Source organism: Bos taurus, chromosome 25, assembly GCF_002263795.3.
Source record: "Bos taurus isolate L1 Dominette 01449 registration number 42190680 breed Hereford chromosome 25, ARS-UCD2.0, whole genome shotgun sequence".
In the NCBI taxonomy this organism is placed as follows: Eukaryota; Metazoa; Chordata; class Mammalia; order Artiodactyla; family Bovidae; genus Bos; species Bos taurus.
Genome location: NC_037352.1, coordinates 38535014 through 38551988, shown reverse-complemented (window position 1 = coordinate 38551988; position 16975 = coordinate 38535014). Strand labels below are relative to the sequence as shown.

General features: G+C 43.7%; 1 protein-coding gene across 4 annotated transcripts; it reads right to left on the bottom strand.

Annotated features, from left to right (window-relative positions):
* Positions 1–205: 205 nt before the first annotated feature.
* Positions 206–16078, bottom strand: RBAK (RB associated KRAB zinc finger). 4 transcript variants are annotated; one of them, XM_059881459.1, is made up of 7 exons: positions 15583–15666; positions 14553–14610; positions 9081–9207; positions 8718–8813; positions 1213–8552; positions 994–1133; positions 206–528 (listed from the first exon to the last, which is right to left on the bottom strand). In XM_059881459.1, exons 2-5 carry the CDS (start codon positions 14565–14567, stop codon positions 6649–6651), a joined length of 2142 nt encoding a protein of 713 aa, XP_059737442.1. In that variant the 5' UTR covers positions 14568–14610; positions 15583–15666; the 3' UTR covers positions 206–528; positions 994–1133; positions 1213–6648. The 4 variants fall into 4 exon arrangements, with proteins under 4 accessions (XP_059737442.1, XP_059737441.1, XP_010817913.1 ...); XM_059881458.1 differs by having other exon boundaries at positions 1256–8552; XM_010819611.3 differs by lacking the exons at positions 14553–14610; positions 15583–15666 and having other exon boundaries at positions 1256–8552; positions 9001–9174.
* Between the last annotated feature and the right edge of the window lie 897 nt (positions 16079–16975).

Sequence of the window (16975 nt, the reverse complement as noted above, 5' to 3'; positions counted from 1 at the left end):
CCCCCTCTGACCACCTGAAGGCAGATGTCACTATGGGCCAGCGGCTCCGGCTTGGATGGAGTAGAGGGTCTCTCCAGACAATAGTTGGTATCCCCAGAGGTGGAGTTACGGCTCCTGCTGCCTACAGGGCCCAGACAGCCCCATGGCCTGTGCCCCCCACACTGGACCCCAGAACACAGAACAGAACTGTCAATGAACACATCGCTTTAACCTCAAAACAATTTTAATAATCCAAAAAGAAGCAAGAGAGGGTACATGCCTGCCAGTGCTCTGATGCCCATGCCCAGCCCCTGATGCTGAGCCTGGGGAAGGGGGCCTCAGAAGTGGGTCTTGGGGGTGTTCACTGGGGTGGGGGAAGCCCCAGGTGCCCCCCGTAACCCTGGATGCTTCTCACAGAGCCACAGTCCTGCCTCCTGGGCTTCAGGGCTGCACCGCGGTGGCAGCCACCTCATGCCACAGGAGGACAGCCAAAGTGAGGGAGGTGGTTTGCAACTGCCCGCTGGCCTCTGTTTCCTCCAGCTTGGGGACCTGGGGAAGAACAAGCAGGCTCCAGGTGTGGCTGGAAGGGTGCCCTCCCCAGCCAGCGCCCTGGTTCTCTGTGCAGTTCCTGGAGAGAAGCCACAGGCAGATCCCCCGGGCTTGGAACAGGTGTGGGGTTGGATCTCCGATGCCCCTCCAGACCTGTTCCCAGCTCCCTGCCACCCTGTGTCTCTCTATCCTCTTGACTCTCAGGGCTGGACCAGTCCACTCTCATCCTGTCCCCTGTTCTTACCCGTCCTTGCCCTCTGCCCCACCTTCTTTCTGTCCCATCATCTCTTTATTCCTACCCCTCATCTGTCCTGCCCAATCGCCTCTGTCCCTCAGGCCCCCTCCCTGTATGTCATGTTTATGTCTTTCCCTTCTTGTGTCCCTCTGGCTCCCACCCTTGCTGTCTGCCTCTGCCCCTCTTCCCTGTCCTCCTCTCCCCAACCCCCAATGAGAGGCTGTGGTGACCTTGGAGGAGGCTCTGCTGCAGGCTCTCCTGGGCTTTGGTTTCCGGGATGGGAGCGGCAGTGGCAGCGGGGCCGGGGGCAGCCGGGAGGAGCAGCAGCAGCAGGATCAGCGGGCACCACATGGCTGGGCAGGCGGGGCGGCTAGGAGGGGGCGAAGGGTGGGTGGTCAGAGGCCCCGCCCTTTGTCTCCCCGCTTCCACGGGCCTGGCGCCTCACTCACAGGTGTCACTCTTCTCCGGCCCACAGGCCTGAGCGCTTCTCACCTGTGAAGCCGATGCGCCTCTGAGCCCAGGCCGAGCTCCACTGACCACGCCCCCGCCTGGCCCCGCCCCTCAACTGTTACGCCCAACTCCAACTTGTTATGAATGCCACGCCCCCAGGGCAAAGCCACGCCCCAACTCCGGAAGCCCTGGTTTCATCTGTAGTGTCCAATTTTTCTGTTGTTTAGCATGAGATTAAATCTGTTTCCTGTTACTGCATTGTCGAAGGCACAGCTGTACTGTCTCTGTTCCCACTCCACAGCCTTTGCTCACAAGTCAGCGATTCAATGGCCGTTCACCCGTCTGGAAGGAACTATAAGGGTTTTGAGTTCTTCAATATGAACCAGAGTTTATTTTTTATCTTCATTACCTGTGGTGACTGGGGAGTCATCTTTTTCCCTTATGGCCTCATAGAACTTAACTTGGGAAACCTGTGACATTATCACCACATAACATGTGTCCCCTCTAAACGGCTCAGATGGTTGGACAACAAACCTGGACATAATTTGGGATGGAATAAGGATACGCTGGTAAATTTTTGCCCTCAGGTGTAAGTGGTCTTGCTTTAAGGTCTTTTGACCTACTTAAGAGAATTCAGAGATAAAGTCTGGAGTTAACGGGCTCCAAGTTGAACATCGGTAAATATATGAAGTGGGCTTATGATGCAAGGGGTAGGCGTGACCTAGCTTGACCACATACCTAGTGCTTGAGCCCAGGAGACACAGTGAACAGTGAGCCAATGTGAGGGTCACACCTCCACTGGTCACACCTAACTCCTTGGTCACGCCTCCACCAGCAAGCAAGGCACAAATAATATGCAGTGCACTCCATCCTGCAATGCAAAAGACCTGGGTTTGATCTCTGGGCCCCTGGAGAAGGCAATGGCACCCCACTCCAGTACTCTTGCCTGGAAAATCCCATGGATGGAGGAGCCTGGTAGGCTACAGCCTATAGGGTCGCAAAGAGTTGGACACGCCCAGCGACTTCTCTCTCACTCCATCTAATGTCCTAATTCTTCATTGCTGTACCATACTCCCAGCCAACCTCCCCCACTTCCCATGCTGAGGGTTTTTACGTTTTATGCTGCAAGGTCTTAATTAACTATATCCTTCACTCAGTAACATTTGCAGTTAACCGTGTGTTTTACGTTCGTTGAAAGGATAACCTGAAAACTTAAATTTTTCATCACGTCAAACTCACTATTGTATTTGACCTCAAGGAAAGGCCACCTCTGTGACAAGGTGATGGTTAAGATGCACCCCAAATTAAGAAATATAAAAAATATTTCACCTGAGAAAACTGGAAAGGCTTACACACATCAGTTCTTTATTGAAGAGGTTGTCCAGACCTATTTATATGTTCCAGACCCCATTTACATATGCCAAAGGGGAGCATGACAATGTATGTAATAGCCCTGTTCCTTTCCAAATATTTACTGAAAATATACATTATACTAAGCTTTGAGGTCACAATGTAGGAAATCTTAGTAGTGACCCTTAAAACTAAGAGTATTTCCTGCACAGTTATGCAAAATCCACCATTTAGTTCCTGTTATGCAGCATATTCATGTACATCTACAAAAATATGGCTAAAGGGCTGAGCAACAAAAATGGTAGACATCTTTGACTTTTAAAAATGTTTTATGGAAGTGTAATATACATGCAGAAAACACACATATCTTTGAGTGCACTGAACACTCAGATAGTCAGCACCCAGATTTAGAAACCAATTATCACCAGCACCAGATAAATACTCCTCACAAGCCTTTGCTGAAGCTGACTGCTATCCTGATTTCTAACTGCATAGACAAGTTTTTCCTGTTCTTATACTTTATATGGATGGGATCATAGTCTGTTTGCTTTTGTGTCTGGATTCCTTCACTCAGCATTCGATGTGAAACTGTTATTACCTGTGCTTATTGCTCATTCTCCTTGCTCCCTGGAGAAGGGAAAGGCTACCCACTCCAGTATTCTGGCCTGGAGAATTCCATGGACTGTATAGTCCATGGGGTCGCAAAGAGTTGGACATGACTGAGTAACTTTCATTTTTCTCTTTGCTTTATGGTGTTCTCTGATGGAAACACCACTGACATTTAAGGTTCTATTGCACAGGTGCCTTCAGAGTTGTTTTTCAGTTTTATGCCATGAACATTCCAGGACACGTCCTCTGGTGGACACCTACATGTACGATGGACACGTGCATGCATGACTGCTGGGCTTGGGTTAAAAGGGTAGACAGACAGGTTTGGCTCCAAGTGCCAGCTTTCCCAAATGGCTCTATCAGTGGGCTACAGCACCAGCAGTGTAGATGGGTTTGTTACATCCTTGCCAGAGCTTGATGCTTTTTTATGCTTTTCATTTTAGCCACTTCAGAGGTGGGCAGCAGTGCCACATGGGGTTTTAAACCTGCCTTCTCCACGTTAGGAATTCCCTGGTGACCCAGATGGTAGTCTGCCTGCAATGACGGAGAACCAGGTTCAATCCCTGGGTCAGGAAGATCCCCTGAAGAAGGAAATGGCAACCCACTCCAGTATTCTTGCCTGAAAAATCCCACGGATGTAGGAGCCTGGCAGGCTTCGGTCCATGGGGTTGCAAAGAGTCGGACACAACTGAAGCGACTTCACTTCACTTCTCCAGATTACAAGCAAAAGTAACATACCTTTTCATGTGTTTATTCTCAGTGCAGATAGTCTCTTTCGTGGTGTTCAAGTCTTTCGCCCATTTCTTTTTTCTTGTAGATCTGTAGGAGTTCTTTTAATTTTAGATCAGGGGTCAGTAACTACAGCCTGCTGGCCAAATCCAGACCTCCACCAGTGTCTGCAAATAGTCTTACTGGGACATCTCTGTTCAATGCTGAGCAGTCGTAAAGGAAACTGTCGCCCACAAAGTCCCAAATACGATCTGATCATCTACCATGCATTCTTCTACACTAGATTCTGCTGCCAGGTATCTGAATTGCAAAGTTTATTCATTTACATTTCATATGTGACTGCATTTCAACTGGTCTATTTTCTATTAAATTATAAAATTTAATCAATAAACCATTTATTGGAAACAATAGCCTTCCCCACATTACAACACATTATCACCTTTGCCAAAAGTGACTGAATTATGTACGGGTTTTCTGGAATCTCTATTATAGTTTCACTGATCAATTTGTTTATCTTTGTGCCAATACCACAGGATCGTAATTCCTATGGCTTTCTAACAGCTCTTGATATCTGGCACTATAAGTCCTCTACTTCTATCTGTTCTAGAAGATAGCTTTGACTGTTACTGGTCTTTAAATTTTTCACATGAATTTGAGAATGCATTTCCATTTAAAAATGCTAGCATTTTAGGATCTCATTGAATATATGAATTAATTTGGGGAAAACTGACATCTTTTTAACACACCATTGACCAGGGGACTTTTGCAGAAACTAAAGCCTGTGGCATTAATAAGTCTCCAGTCAATAATGTGTTAAGATTGTCCTGGAAAGAATTAACAGGTGATATTCCACTGAATCTTCTGGAATTTTTTTTTCTGGACCCAATTATTAAAAATACAGTGTTATATAATTTCCCCCCTCAGGCACTTAAGGATTTCTGTTATTACTGTAAGTGGTATTGCTTTAAACTTTTCATTTTATATTTGTTGCTGGTATATTAAAAACCAATTTTTGCATAATGACCTTGTATGCAGGGATTCTGCTCATTTACTCAATTTTAATTACCTGAATATTCCCTAGAATTTTCCATGTACAAAAAGCATGTCATCTGCAAACAAGTTTTATTTGTAATCCTTATGCCTTTTCCTTCTTTTGCTTCCCTGGCTAGGTCTTTCTGCACAATAGTGAATAAAACCAGGGACAGCAGATACCACTCTTTTTTTTTTTTTTTTTTTTAAATCATCTTGGGAGAAAAGTCCCAATATTTCACCATTCAATATGCTGTTTGTTGTAGCAGAAGATATTCTTTATCCAATAAAGGAAGTTATTTTCTATACGTGGTTTGTTAAGAACACAAATGGATGCTAATTTCATGAGTCTCCTGCATACTACTTTTCTTCAACATGATTAATTACACTGATTTTTTTTTTAATTAACGTATCCTCACATTCCTGGAGTAAGACCCATTTGATCACTCTTTTGTTATCTTTTTTCCAGAACCGTCTCTGTTATGTTAGCCCAGGATTCAGTCATGTGACCACTATAAACAAGTTAACAATAATCAGAATGAAATTATCATGACTGGTTTGGATCACTCAGGATTCACCCTCTGTGTCATGTAAAGTAATAGTAGATACCTAACTTCTTCCAGTGAGTAAAGAGGGGAGAAGGGACGCTGCATTAATCAACCAAAAATGACTGCTAGAAAGTTGCATCAATTTGTTTTAAAAATTCTGGAATAAAAGTCAGTACAGAAAGTAATGACACCAGATTCATATCAAATAAAAGCACAGGCAGAATTTCTGGATTACATCATAGTGGCAAACTGCACACTCAAACCTGTGGGTTAAAAAATGAGTGGCAGGAGAGACGGGCGTATTTTATAGAGTGTGAGCAGTATACCTGTCCTTCACCAAACAGACTAGATTCCAAGTGATCTATGTATGGTTTATGAAAATAGTATTTTTAAGTCTTTTTTGCTCCAGTGCAGTTGGAAACTGTACAAAAGTCACTGGCTTCTTTGTTGATGAAGCACTCACTAAAAGCCCATTTGAAAATGCCTCAAAAGAATAGAAAATTATGAGTTTTAACTATTTAGTACCTGTAAAACATCTCAACAATATGCCTACGTTAGTACATTTTGCCAGCTTAATAATCAAATAAGAATACTGCCTTTTCACAAATTATTGAAACCCAAACTTGCATAGGGTTGCATAGAATTTATCACATTTTGGAAATGTGAGAGAAACTGCCATGTACATATTTAATGCTAGAGTCCTCATTATCAACTCCAGAATATTTTAAAACTTCATTTTCTGCAGTGAAAGTTTATTCAGAGCTGATAGCTTCCGATACTGTTTCTATAAACATTAGATTTTATGTCAGAAATATGGCTTTTAGTTTAACAAGTGCCAAGACAATGTATTTTCCACATTCATTGCTTCAACAGATTTTGCCTCAGTATGGTTCCCTGATATGTAAATACAATTGGAATCCAAAATAAATATTAAATATTTATAGAGTTTTACTCTTGTATAAACTGTCTAGTTGTCCAATGAGTTGCTGAAAGCTTTGCTTCTTGTGTTTTTAGGGATTGGTCTTCGTGAACATTCAGGTTAGAATCAACCCAATGTCTAAACGCTTTTCCTCATTCAGAAACAGGAACCCTCAGACAGTGGTATCTGATTCTCAGCTGGACTTGCCACATCCATTATGTGCAGAGGATTTTCTAGAATGAGAACTGACTTCAGAGGAGACTTCCCATGTCAAGTACATTCAAGTTCCCTCTCCTGTGAATTCTCTGATGGCTGTTGAAGGCTGACCTGTGGTGGAATTTTTTCCCACACTCATTACATTCATACGGCTTCTCTCCTGAATGAGTCCTGTAATGCACAGTGAGGTATGACTTCTGAGAGAAGACTTTCCCACATTCATTACATTCGTAGGGCTTCTCTCCCGAATGGCTTCTGTAGTGCACAGTGAGGTTTGACATCCGAGAGAAGACTTTCCCGCACTTGCTACATTCATAGGGTTTCTCTCCCGAGTGGATCCTGTGATGTATCGTTAGATAAGACTTCTGAGAGAAGAACTTCCCACACTCGTAACACTCGTAAGGCTTCTCTCCTGTGTGGACTCTCTGGTGTCGGAAGAGGGATGAGTTATGGGAGAAGGTTTTCCCACACTCGTTACACCCATAGGGTTTCTCTTCCGAATGACTCCTATAATGTATGGTGTAGTACGACAGCTCAGAGAACACCTTCCCGCATATGTTACATTCATACGACTTCTCCCCTGTGGGAAGCGGCTGGTGCCCATTGAAAGCTGAGTTTTCAAGGAAGGTTTTCCCACACTCACTACATTCATAGGGCTTCTCTCCTAGATGAGTTGTGTGAAGGCTGGTGAGGTGTGAGAGCTTCCCACACTCACTGCATTCGTGGGGCTTCTCATCTGTGTGTACTTTCCGATGTCTGATAAAGGCTGAGTTGAGGTTGAAGGTTTTTCCGCACTCATTACATTCATAGGGCTTCTCTTCTAAGTGACTCCTGTAATGGATAGTGAGGTATGACACTCGAGAGAAAAACTTCCCACACTCACTGCACTGGTAGGGCTTCTCTCCTGTGTGTGTTCTCTGGTGTGTGATGAGGGTGGATTTCCGGTAGTAGGATTTCCCACATTCATTGCATTTGTAAAGCTTCTCTCCTGTGTGGGTTCTCTGGTGGTCGCTAAGAGCTGACTTGCGGGAGAAGGATTTCCCGCATTCGCTACATGGATAGGGTCTTTCTCCTGAATGGTTTCTCTGGTGTAGGGTGAGATGTGTCTTTTGGCAGAAGGTTTTCCCACACTCATTACATTCATAGGGCTTCTCTCCTGAATGAGTCCTCAGGTGTTGTGTGAGGTGCAACTTTTGACAGAAGGTTTTTCCGCACTCATTGCACTTATACGGTTTCTCCTCTAAATGTGATCTCCGATGCACGGTGAGGGTTCCTTTTTGGCTGAAGGATTTCCCACATACAGTACATGCGTAAGGTTTCTCTCCTGTGTGAGCCCTCTGATGTATAATGAATTTTGACTTTTTGCAGAAGGATTTTCCACACTCACGGCATTCAAAGGGCTTCAAGTCCATCTGTGATCTCTGGTATATATTAAAATTTGACATCTGGATGAAGTCTGGTCTAGAATCATTCCACTCATAGCACTTCTCCCCCATATAAGTGCTCTTATGCGTAATAAAAACGGCTTCATTGTCTAAGGCTTCTGTGCATCCATTATATTCAAAGGGTTTCTCCAAAATACTAATTTTCTGAATACTTTCTTCATTTTGAGAACAGGCTTCCCCATTTTGATGAAATTCATAGAGTTTCTCTCCATACATTTTTCCACATTCATTACACTCATCAGGTTTCTTTCTTGCATAGCTTCCATCACTAATAATTAATTCTGAAGTAGATTCCAAAGTCTTCCCACATGAGATACAATTATAAGACGTTAGATTTAACGGAGCAAGACTTGTTTCCACATTATATGTTTTATCAAACGCATCCTCTCTCTCCTCAGTCAGGGTTCTGCTGTTGATAGAAACAGCTTGCCTTGAACATTCATCTCCATTTTCTTGGATTCTCTCTATCAAGTCACCAACTTTCCAGACTTTTTCTAAAAAAGAATAAAATTAAACAAATCTTGTGAATCTGAACACACCAAATTATAGGATTAGAGCAGTACTCAAGGGCCTACTGCAGGCTTGACTCTAGCTTTCGGGTCAATCTCCACACATAAAACTAAGTGACCATTTACAAACATCACATCCCACCACCTCACCTGAATGCTGCTGCTGTAGGAACTTGCTGTCTACTACCCATGGCTCTTCTCCTTGCTCCAACTTGATGATCACATTGGGTTTGGTGCTGTCATACCCTGTGAATGAGAAAGAGTCAACATGGACCAGCTGCTGGGTTCTGGGTCCCTAAACAGAAGCTGCTGCCTCAGGAGCTGCAGAATAAAGTGTCTATTTTTGCACTTAATCAAAAATAGAGCCTTTCAATGGAGAAGCAAAGATACAAATTAATCTAACTGGTGCCCAAAAGGAATTAAATGGTCTTACTGATTTCCTCAAAGTCAAGCATAAAGTCTTTAAACTGTAAGCCCCTGTAGAGCAGCAACTCAGAAGGCAGTTCTCCTCACCCACGGAGACAAGGTGGCTGTAGTTCTCCAGCATCACGTCCCTGTAGGTCATCTTCTCCTCAGGGTCTAGCTGCTGCCACTCCTCCTGGGTGAAGTCCACAGCCACATCCCTGAACGATACTGACCCCTGTAATGGCACCACGATGGGAACTGGGTGACACGGACCTGACACACAAGGACAGGAGCTCACCCAGCTCACTGGGAAAGGTAACTGTGAAGAGTGAAAGCCTCATTTGTGTTAACAGATGTTGAGAGGAAAACAAGCCATGTTAGAAACACACTACCTTTGAGTTCTTTAATGTGCCAAAAAACAAAACTTTCAAAAAACTCTCAAACTGAAAGAAATAAAAAAGAGTTCCAACTTTGTGTTTAAAGTATCTGAGTTCTCTATCAGAGGATGAAGAAAGATGAAACCCTACTCCGGCTCAAAAAGCTTACAGCCCATTGGGAGGCACTGGGTCAGTGAACATACGCATTCCACTCCCTGTCGTTCCCTCAGTGCCGTCTATGGGCAAGGCCTCTGCCTCCCACCTCTTCATGCTGGTGCAGCCCAGCAGTCAGCCATCCTGGTTCAGTGCTTTCATCCTCTGGCCCCTCTGTTCCTTACCAGTTACTTGGAGCCATTTGCTTGCCTAAGTTTTTTACTGCCTTCAAATGATATCTCAAGCATCTCATTCTGGGAACAATAAAATGTGTTGCTTGAATGACTGCTTGAGGTATTATTAGAGTGACACATACAAGGTGGAGAGTGGCCTACCAAGAGAGAAGTGAACCATTTTAATTATATGTTGGCAGCAAGGCTTTGCAGGTTCAGCTGAGTTCAGGGGGAATCCTCTGAATCTAGGGAATCCTCTACAATTCATAAGAAGTGGTGAAAGTGGAACTTCAATGCATTGTTAGTGGGAAGGTAAAATGGTGCAGCTACTATGGAAAACAGCATGGTGGCTCCCCCAAAAATGAAAAACAGAATTAACACATAATTCAGCAATTCCACTTCTGGGTCTCCACCCTCCAAAAAAAAAAAAACGAAAGCAAGGCCTTGAAGAGATACTGTACACCCAGGTTTATAGCAACATTATTTACAAAAGCTAAAAGCGTGGGAGGAAAAAAAAAAGGCTAAAACACAGAAATAACCATCCATCGATGGATGAATGGTTAAGCAAAATGTGATAATACACACAATGGAATGTGACCCAGCTTGAAAAAGGCAGGAAATTCTGACGCATGGTACTACATGGATGACCTTTAAGGATACTATGCTGAGTGAAATAAGTCAGTCACAAAAGAACAAATACTGCATAATTACACTTAGATGAGCTACTCAGAGTAGTCAAAATCCTAGAAATAGAAAATGGTGATCGCCAGGGGCTGGGGAAGGGGAATGGGGAGTCAGTGTTTAATGGATACAGAGTTTCAGTTTTGAAAGATGAGAAACAGATGGAGACGGATAGTGGTGATGACTGCACAACAACATAAATGTCCTTAAGACCACTATCCTGTACACTTAGAAATGGATACCGTACTACATTTTGTCATGTGTATCTTCCCACGATAAAAAATGTGGAGGAAAAAATGCAGTGATGCTAAGGACACACCCTCACCCCCTCCCTGAAGGAAAGAGGAATGAGGTGTGGCCACAGGTTAAGTGTGTTCACATTGTTGGTGCTGTTTAGTTGTTGTGTCCAGCTCTTCTGGGACCGCATGGACTGTAGCCCACCAGGCTCCAGTGTCCATGGGATTTCCCAGGCAAGAGTACTGGAACAGGCTGCCATTTCCTTTCCAGGGGATCTTCATAATCCAGGGATCAAACCTGTGTCTCTTGCACTGGTAGGTGGATACTTTACCACTGAGCCATCACTGATTAGAAATTATTTTCTCAAAAGATGAAATTTTAAAAAAAATCAAGAATCATCAGCTGAGAAAAACAATATAAATAAAAAATAAGCATCAGGATAAACAACTCAACAATGATGAAACCATATTCATAAAGGAAAACAACTCACACTGACTTATATTTTATAATTAATTAAGCAGAATATTGCTTCCAGAAAATGAGAACATTCTGCTAAGAAACAGCAACTGTAGATACTTAGAAATTGAAGACTGGATTGTGGAATTTAAAAAAAATCCTGAAGTAAGAAGCTTGATTATCAAATGTGACACAGAATATATAACTTAGAAAATTTCTCTGAAAATAAGAAATTGGAATGATGACAGAAAAATCATAGGTATGAAAGCCAGATCCAACATTTTCAGAAAGAGATTACAGAGGATGAACAATGAAAAATCATCAGAGATTCCTGAACCAAAGATCATAAAAATAAACAAACAAAATAAAACAAAACATCCTTAAAAGGGGCCATATAATCTGCAAAGAACAACACTGGGAGAAATATAGATCAAGAAATATTCAGATAAGATTTCTAAAATTTTATGATTAGAAAATAAAAATGCTAAAGTTAAATATTAAAAAAAAACAAACAAACACTAGTTACCCTAGTTTAACTATAGCCCACTCCAATATTTCTTGCCTGAAAAATCCCATGGACAGAGGAGCCTGGCAGGCTACTGTCCAAAGGGGCTCAAACAGTTGGACCTGACTGAGCACACACATAGGAAGTAAAAATCTTCTGGGTTAATTTAGTTCAGAAGACAAGAAGTGGCAGGGGTTAGAAGACTGAGCAATTAAAAAAAAAATAATAATAATAACTAAATGGGACATTTTCTAAGCATATCGTCTGGTTTAATATTTGGAAATTCATTAATACAATCTGCCATTGTAATACAGCTAAGAGGAAAAGCGTCACATTTCCAAAGGTGCTGAAAAGACCTCTGAAAATATTCAAATGCATCCTAATTTTTAAAAAAAAGACCCTCAAGAAAATAGGAATTGATGGATACTTCACTAAGATGAATACGTGCATGTGGTGGTGTTTTTCAGTTGCTAAGTTTTGTGGGTCTTTTGCGAACCCATGGGACTGTAACCCACCGGCTCCTCTGTCCATGGGATTTCCAGGCAAGAATACTGGAGTGGGTTGCCAATTCCTCCTCCAGGGGATCTTCCCAACTCATGTTGAACCCGAATCTCCTGAGTTGGCAGGCAGGTTCTTTACCACTGAGCCATTAGAGAAGCCCTGTGTATATATATACTCATACCCTACCATGCACAGTATGTGTGATATATACAAATACAATCACATGTATACACTTTAAGTTTATAAACACATATTTATGCTTCAGTTCTCTGAGTTCTACAGTCAGGACTAATTTAATGGGGAAACAATAGACACATTCCCACTAAGATTATACTAAGATTAGAAACAAGGCAAAACACTCATCATCTCCAATTAGAGAAAACAATTACAGGCCTAACAAAAGGTCAGTAAAAGTATTTCTATTCACAGATAATATATTATACCTAGAAAACTCAGAAAATCAACAATGGAACTAAATCAGTAAGAGGAACTCTGTTAGATAACAGAATTTATAGTTAACACACATAAAAGCAACAGCTCTCATTACATAAAAAGGAAAAAGATGTAATTTGGGCATACATGCAGTTTACAATAGCAACAGAAATGTACAAAATCTATACTAGAAAAATTTAAAAACATTCCTGAAAGAGAATGAATGGAATGATTCTCTTTGTTCTTGGACAGGCTGTGAGGCATAAAATAAGATGTGCCTTAACCAAGACACATCACAATCCAATGGCTAAAAATCAGTAATAAAGAGAATAAACACAGCAAGAGGAGGAGGGAAAAAAAAGATTTTATATACAGAACAAAGATAAGGATAACATCAGATTTCTGGTGGAAACCATATAAACAAGAAGCCACTGGAGGAACACATTTAAAGTACTGGAGAAAAAAAACAACAGCAGCAATGATTCCTTTAAAAGGGAAGGTAAAATAAAGACATTTTCAGACATACAGGAGCTAAAAGAATTCATTACCAACTAGAAGAAATACAGGGCTTCCTGGTGGTTCAGACAGTAAGGAGTCCACCTGCAATGGAGAAGACCTGGATTTGATCCCTGGGTCAGAAAGTTCCCTTGAAGAAGGGAACGGCCACCCACTCTGGCATTGTTGCCTGGAGAATTCCATGGACAGAGGATCCCAGTGAGCTACATTCCCTGAGGTCGCCTAGAGTTGGACATGACTGAGCAACTAACAGTATGGTATGGTCTAGAAGAGATATTAAAGAAAGTCCCCCAGGCAGAAGGAAAATGACAGCAGATAAAAATGTGGATCAAAACAATGCACCAGAAATGGGAACTATGCATTTTCTCTCATCACTTAAAACTCTTTTAAAAAGATAATTAAAAATAACAATGTATTATGGGATTGGTACAACCTGCAAAAATAAAATGCAACAACAGTGTAAAGACCAAGATGGGAGAAATGGAACTGAAGCTTCTTATACTCTAAGTGAAATAGTATATAACTTGAGTATAAACTATGATAAAGTTACATATTATAAACCCTAAAGTATCCAGTAAAATAACAAGTGTTCTAACAACCCAACAAAGGGTATAAAATGGAATCATTAAAAAAGTCAACTCAAAGGAAGGAAGACAAAGAAGATGGGATGAACAGAAAATAAAGACACCAGACTATAACCTAACTGGTTGTATTAATACTTACATTATATGCAAACTGCCTAAACACCCCAATTAATAGGAATTAATTGTCAAATTGGATAAAAAAGAAGGCCCAACTATATGCTGTCTTCAAATGCTGTATTTTGCATATAAAGATGCAAATAGGTTAAAAGTTAAAGGACAGAATAAGATATTGCACATCGCATGACTCAAAAGAAAACTGGAGTGGCTTTGTAAATATCAGATTCCATTTCACAGCATACATTCTTACCAGGATGGGAGGTCACTGAACAATGACAAAGTGGCTAATGAATCAAGAGAACATAACAATCTTAAATGTTTAGGTATCTTTTAATGAAATTCATGAAGCAAAAACTGACAGAATTGCAATGACAAACAGACAAACCACAACCACAGATTTCAACAGCCCTCGCTCGTGACTGATGGGAAAACTGGCAGCTCAGCAAGGACACAGCACACCTGCACAACACTGACAACCTGATGTGGGTGACATTCACGGAACACTCAGAGCACAACAGGCAGCCTTCTCACGTGCACATGACATTCTCCAAGAAATGGTTTCCCCTTGTCGTCAACACAAATCACAGAAGGGGTGGATGGTATTTTCCTTTTTCTATAAAATCGATCATATTTGCAGCTGGATTCCAGGAGTCCTAAAGCATCATACTACTATACATGTGAATTAAACAGAGTCTAGATGCCAATCTGTCTCTGTAACGTGTATTTTACACGACAGTGTCTTTTATTTGTTTCTACCTGCCCATTTGAAAAATGTGGATCCTTATATACTTCCTTAAAGGCATTACAAAACGAAGTGTGAGTATATACAAACAAATAGGAAAACTCACCTGGGATTCATTCATGTTCTGCTGCTCTTGGAAAAAGCTAGACTGTGAACCGGTGTACCTAGAGGAAGGGAAGCAGTTACTTGAAGCCGTGAGTAACCTGGCCTACCTAGGCAGGAACCTCCTGGGAACATTCAGAAGAGGCTAAAGGGGTCCTACAGGAGAAACACACATCTGAAGCCCTGTAACTTCATCAGGTTACTCTCACTGGTGAGTGTAAACAGACTCACTTTTCAAACAGTTTGCCAGCATTAAATAAAAAGTGCAAGAAACAAACAAAACACCACCAAAACCCCTCCCTGTGGCACTGTTTAAATACTCCGTTGTCTCTTTAAACTGATTAAAATCAAACATTCCATGGAAATGGGGAATGTGAAGCTCTCAAAAGTAGGATAAATGCGCATGAAGGCATGGCATTATAAATGAGCTGACTCAACCTGGTTACCGCTGTAGAGTTTTTGTTTGTTTTTAATTAAGAAAGCTGCAATACAGTCGGACAGAGCACTTGCCCCTGGAGTCCGATCTTGCTAACGATCCCACCTGCAGACCCAGTGACCTGGGACAAGTCACCTCCTCCCTCAACTGAGGCAGCAGGACAGACGCCTCGACGCACTAACTACACGGTGCGAGTCCACCAGGCAGAATCCGCGGAGGAGGGGGGCGTGGCGTGTCACCAGAGGCTTAGATTACAGGACCAAGTACTGATGAGTCTTGAGAGACACGTGCAGGATCGCCAGAAGGCGAGAGAAAGAGGAAGGGCGCCGGGGATGGAGGGAGGCGTGGACGCGGCACGTCCGGGCCAAGCCTGGGGCCCCCACTGCCCCAGGACACCCAGAACTCACAAGCCCTGGGGAAACCCAATCTCCGGCTGGGAGCAGCCGGCCCTGCCCTCTAGCCCGGGCCCTCGACCCCCGCAAAGCGGTCAAATCTTCTCAGTCGCTTTCTCGTGGGGTCCGGAGCGGGCTCCCCAAGCCCTGCTCTCCGAGGGGAGCAGGATCAACAGCCGCCTGGAGGCCGCAGACGCACCACCTACCTCGTCGGGACTCGCTGACCGGCCCCGGGCTCCCCAGGCTCTGGCCGGGGGCTGCTGCTTCGGCGCGCTCTTCTCTCCGAGTCCTTCCTCTCCGCCTCCCGAGGCGGCTGCGGGCGAGGAGATGGCTTTGGGCCTACGGGACAAGCTCCCCTCAGGCCAACGTCCCTCCCAGGGCTTCACAGTTCAGTGCGCAGCAGACGATCGGGCCCGAGCCCCGCCGCTCCTTAGCCGCCGCCGCCACCTGTCCGGCCTCTCCGACCCAGCCCGAGGGCTCCGGGGCTCGAGCTTGAGGGTCTCCGCTCCAGCCTCTGCCCGGCCCGCGAGAATCCTCGCGCGCACAGCCCGCGCCCGCTGGATGCCGGCACGGCGGAACGGCGTTCCAGCCCCGCAGGCCCCGGAATGCCCGCCTGCCGGAGGCCAGAGCCTGGGAACGAGGGTGAGTGGTGACCCGGACAGCGACAGGAAGCGACAGAGGCGCCGAGGCAGTATGCGTGCGCGAACACGCACAGCGGACGAGACGCTCCAGCGCTGGAGGACGCCGGAAGTCCGCCTGCCAGAGCCCGCCCCCGGGAACCGGGCAAATACCAGGACTCTATTTCCCAGAAGTCTCCACGCCCCATGAAGTTAAGGGAACGTCTTAAATGTCTTCACCTCATCAGGTTGTGAAGAGGTGCTGTGTTGAGAAGATGGGCGTCTTGGACGCGGGAATCAAATTGCCTTTTAATTTAAGGGAATGTCTGTAATGTCACCGCTTCTTAAGGCATCTTGCCTTTTATGTCCTGGTGCCCTAATATTTTCCTTGTACGTGCTCAGTCGTTCAATCGTGTCCGACTCTTTGCGACCCCATGGACTGTAGCGGGACAGGTTCCTCTGTCCATGGAATTTTCCAGGCAAGAATACTGGAGTGGGTTGCCATTTCCTCCTCCAGAGGGTCTTCCCCAACCCAGGAATTGAATCCACTTCTCTTGTATTGGCAGGCAGATTCTTTACCACAAAGCCATAATAATTTCCTTACCTTGAGTGTTTCAAGTCTTAGAATCAGTGTTCACAGACAACTGTGGTAAATAAGGGAACGGGGTTTATCATGTCTGCTTCTGATCGTTTGTGAGATATCTAATTAAAGTATTAATAAACAGAGCTTGGCAATAACAGAGTATTAGCCTAGGATACCTTCCTTTCCCTTCTAGGGAAAAAGAAATCTAGCTTTTCCAAGCCATTCAAAAATATATATATATTTAGTCAGCTGCCCTGGGTATTAGTTGCAGAACACAGGACTTTCAGTCTTTGGTGTGGTATGCAGACTCTTAGTTGTAGCATGTGGGATCTAGTTCTCTGACCGGAGAATAAACCCCAGGCCTCTTGCATTGAGAGAGCAAAGTCTCCTGGTCTCCTG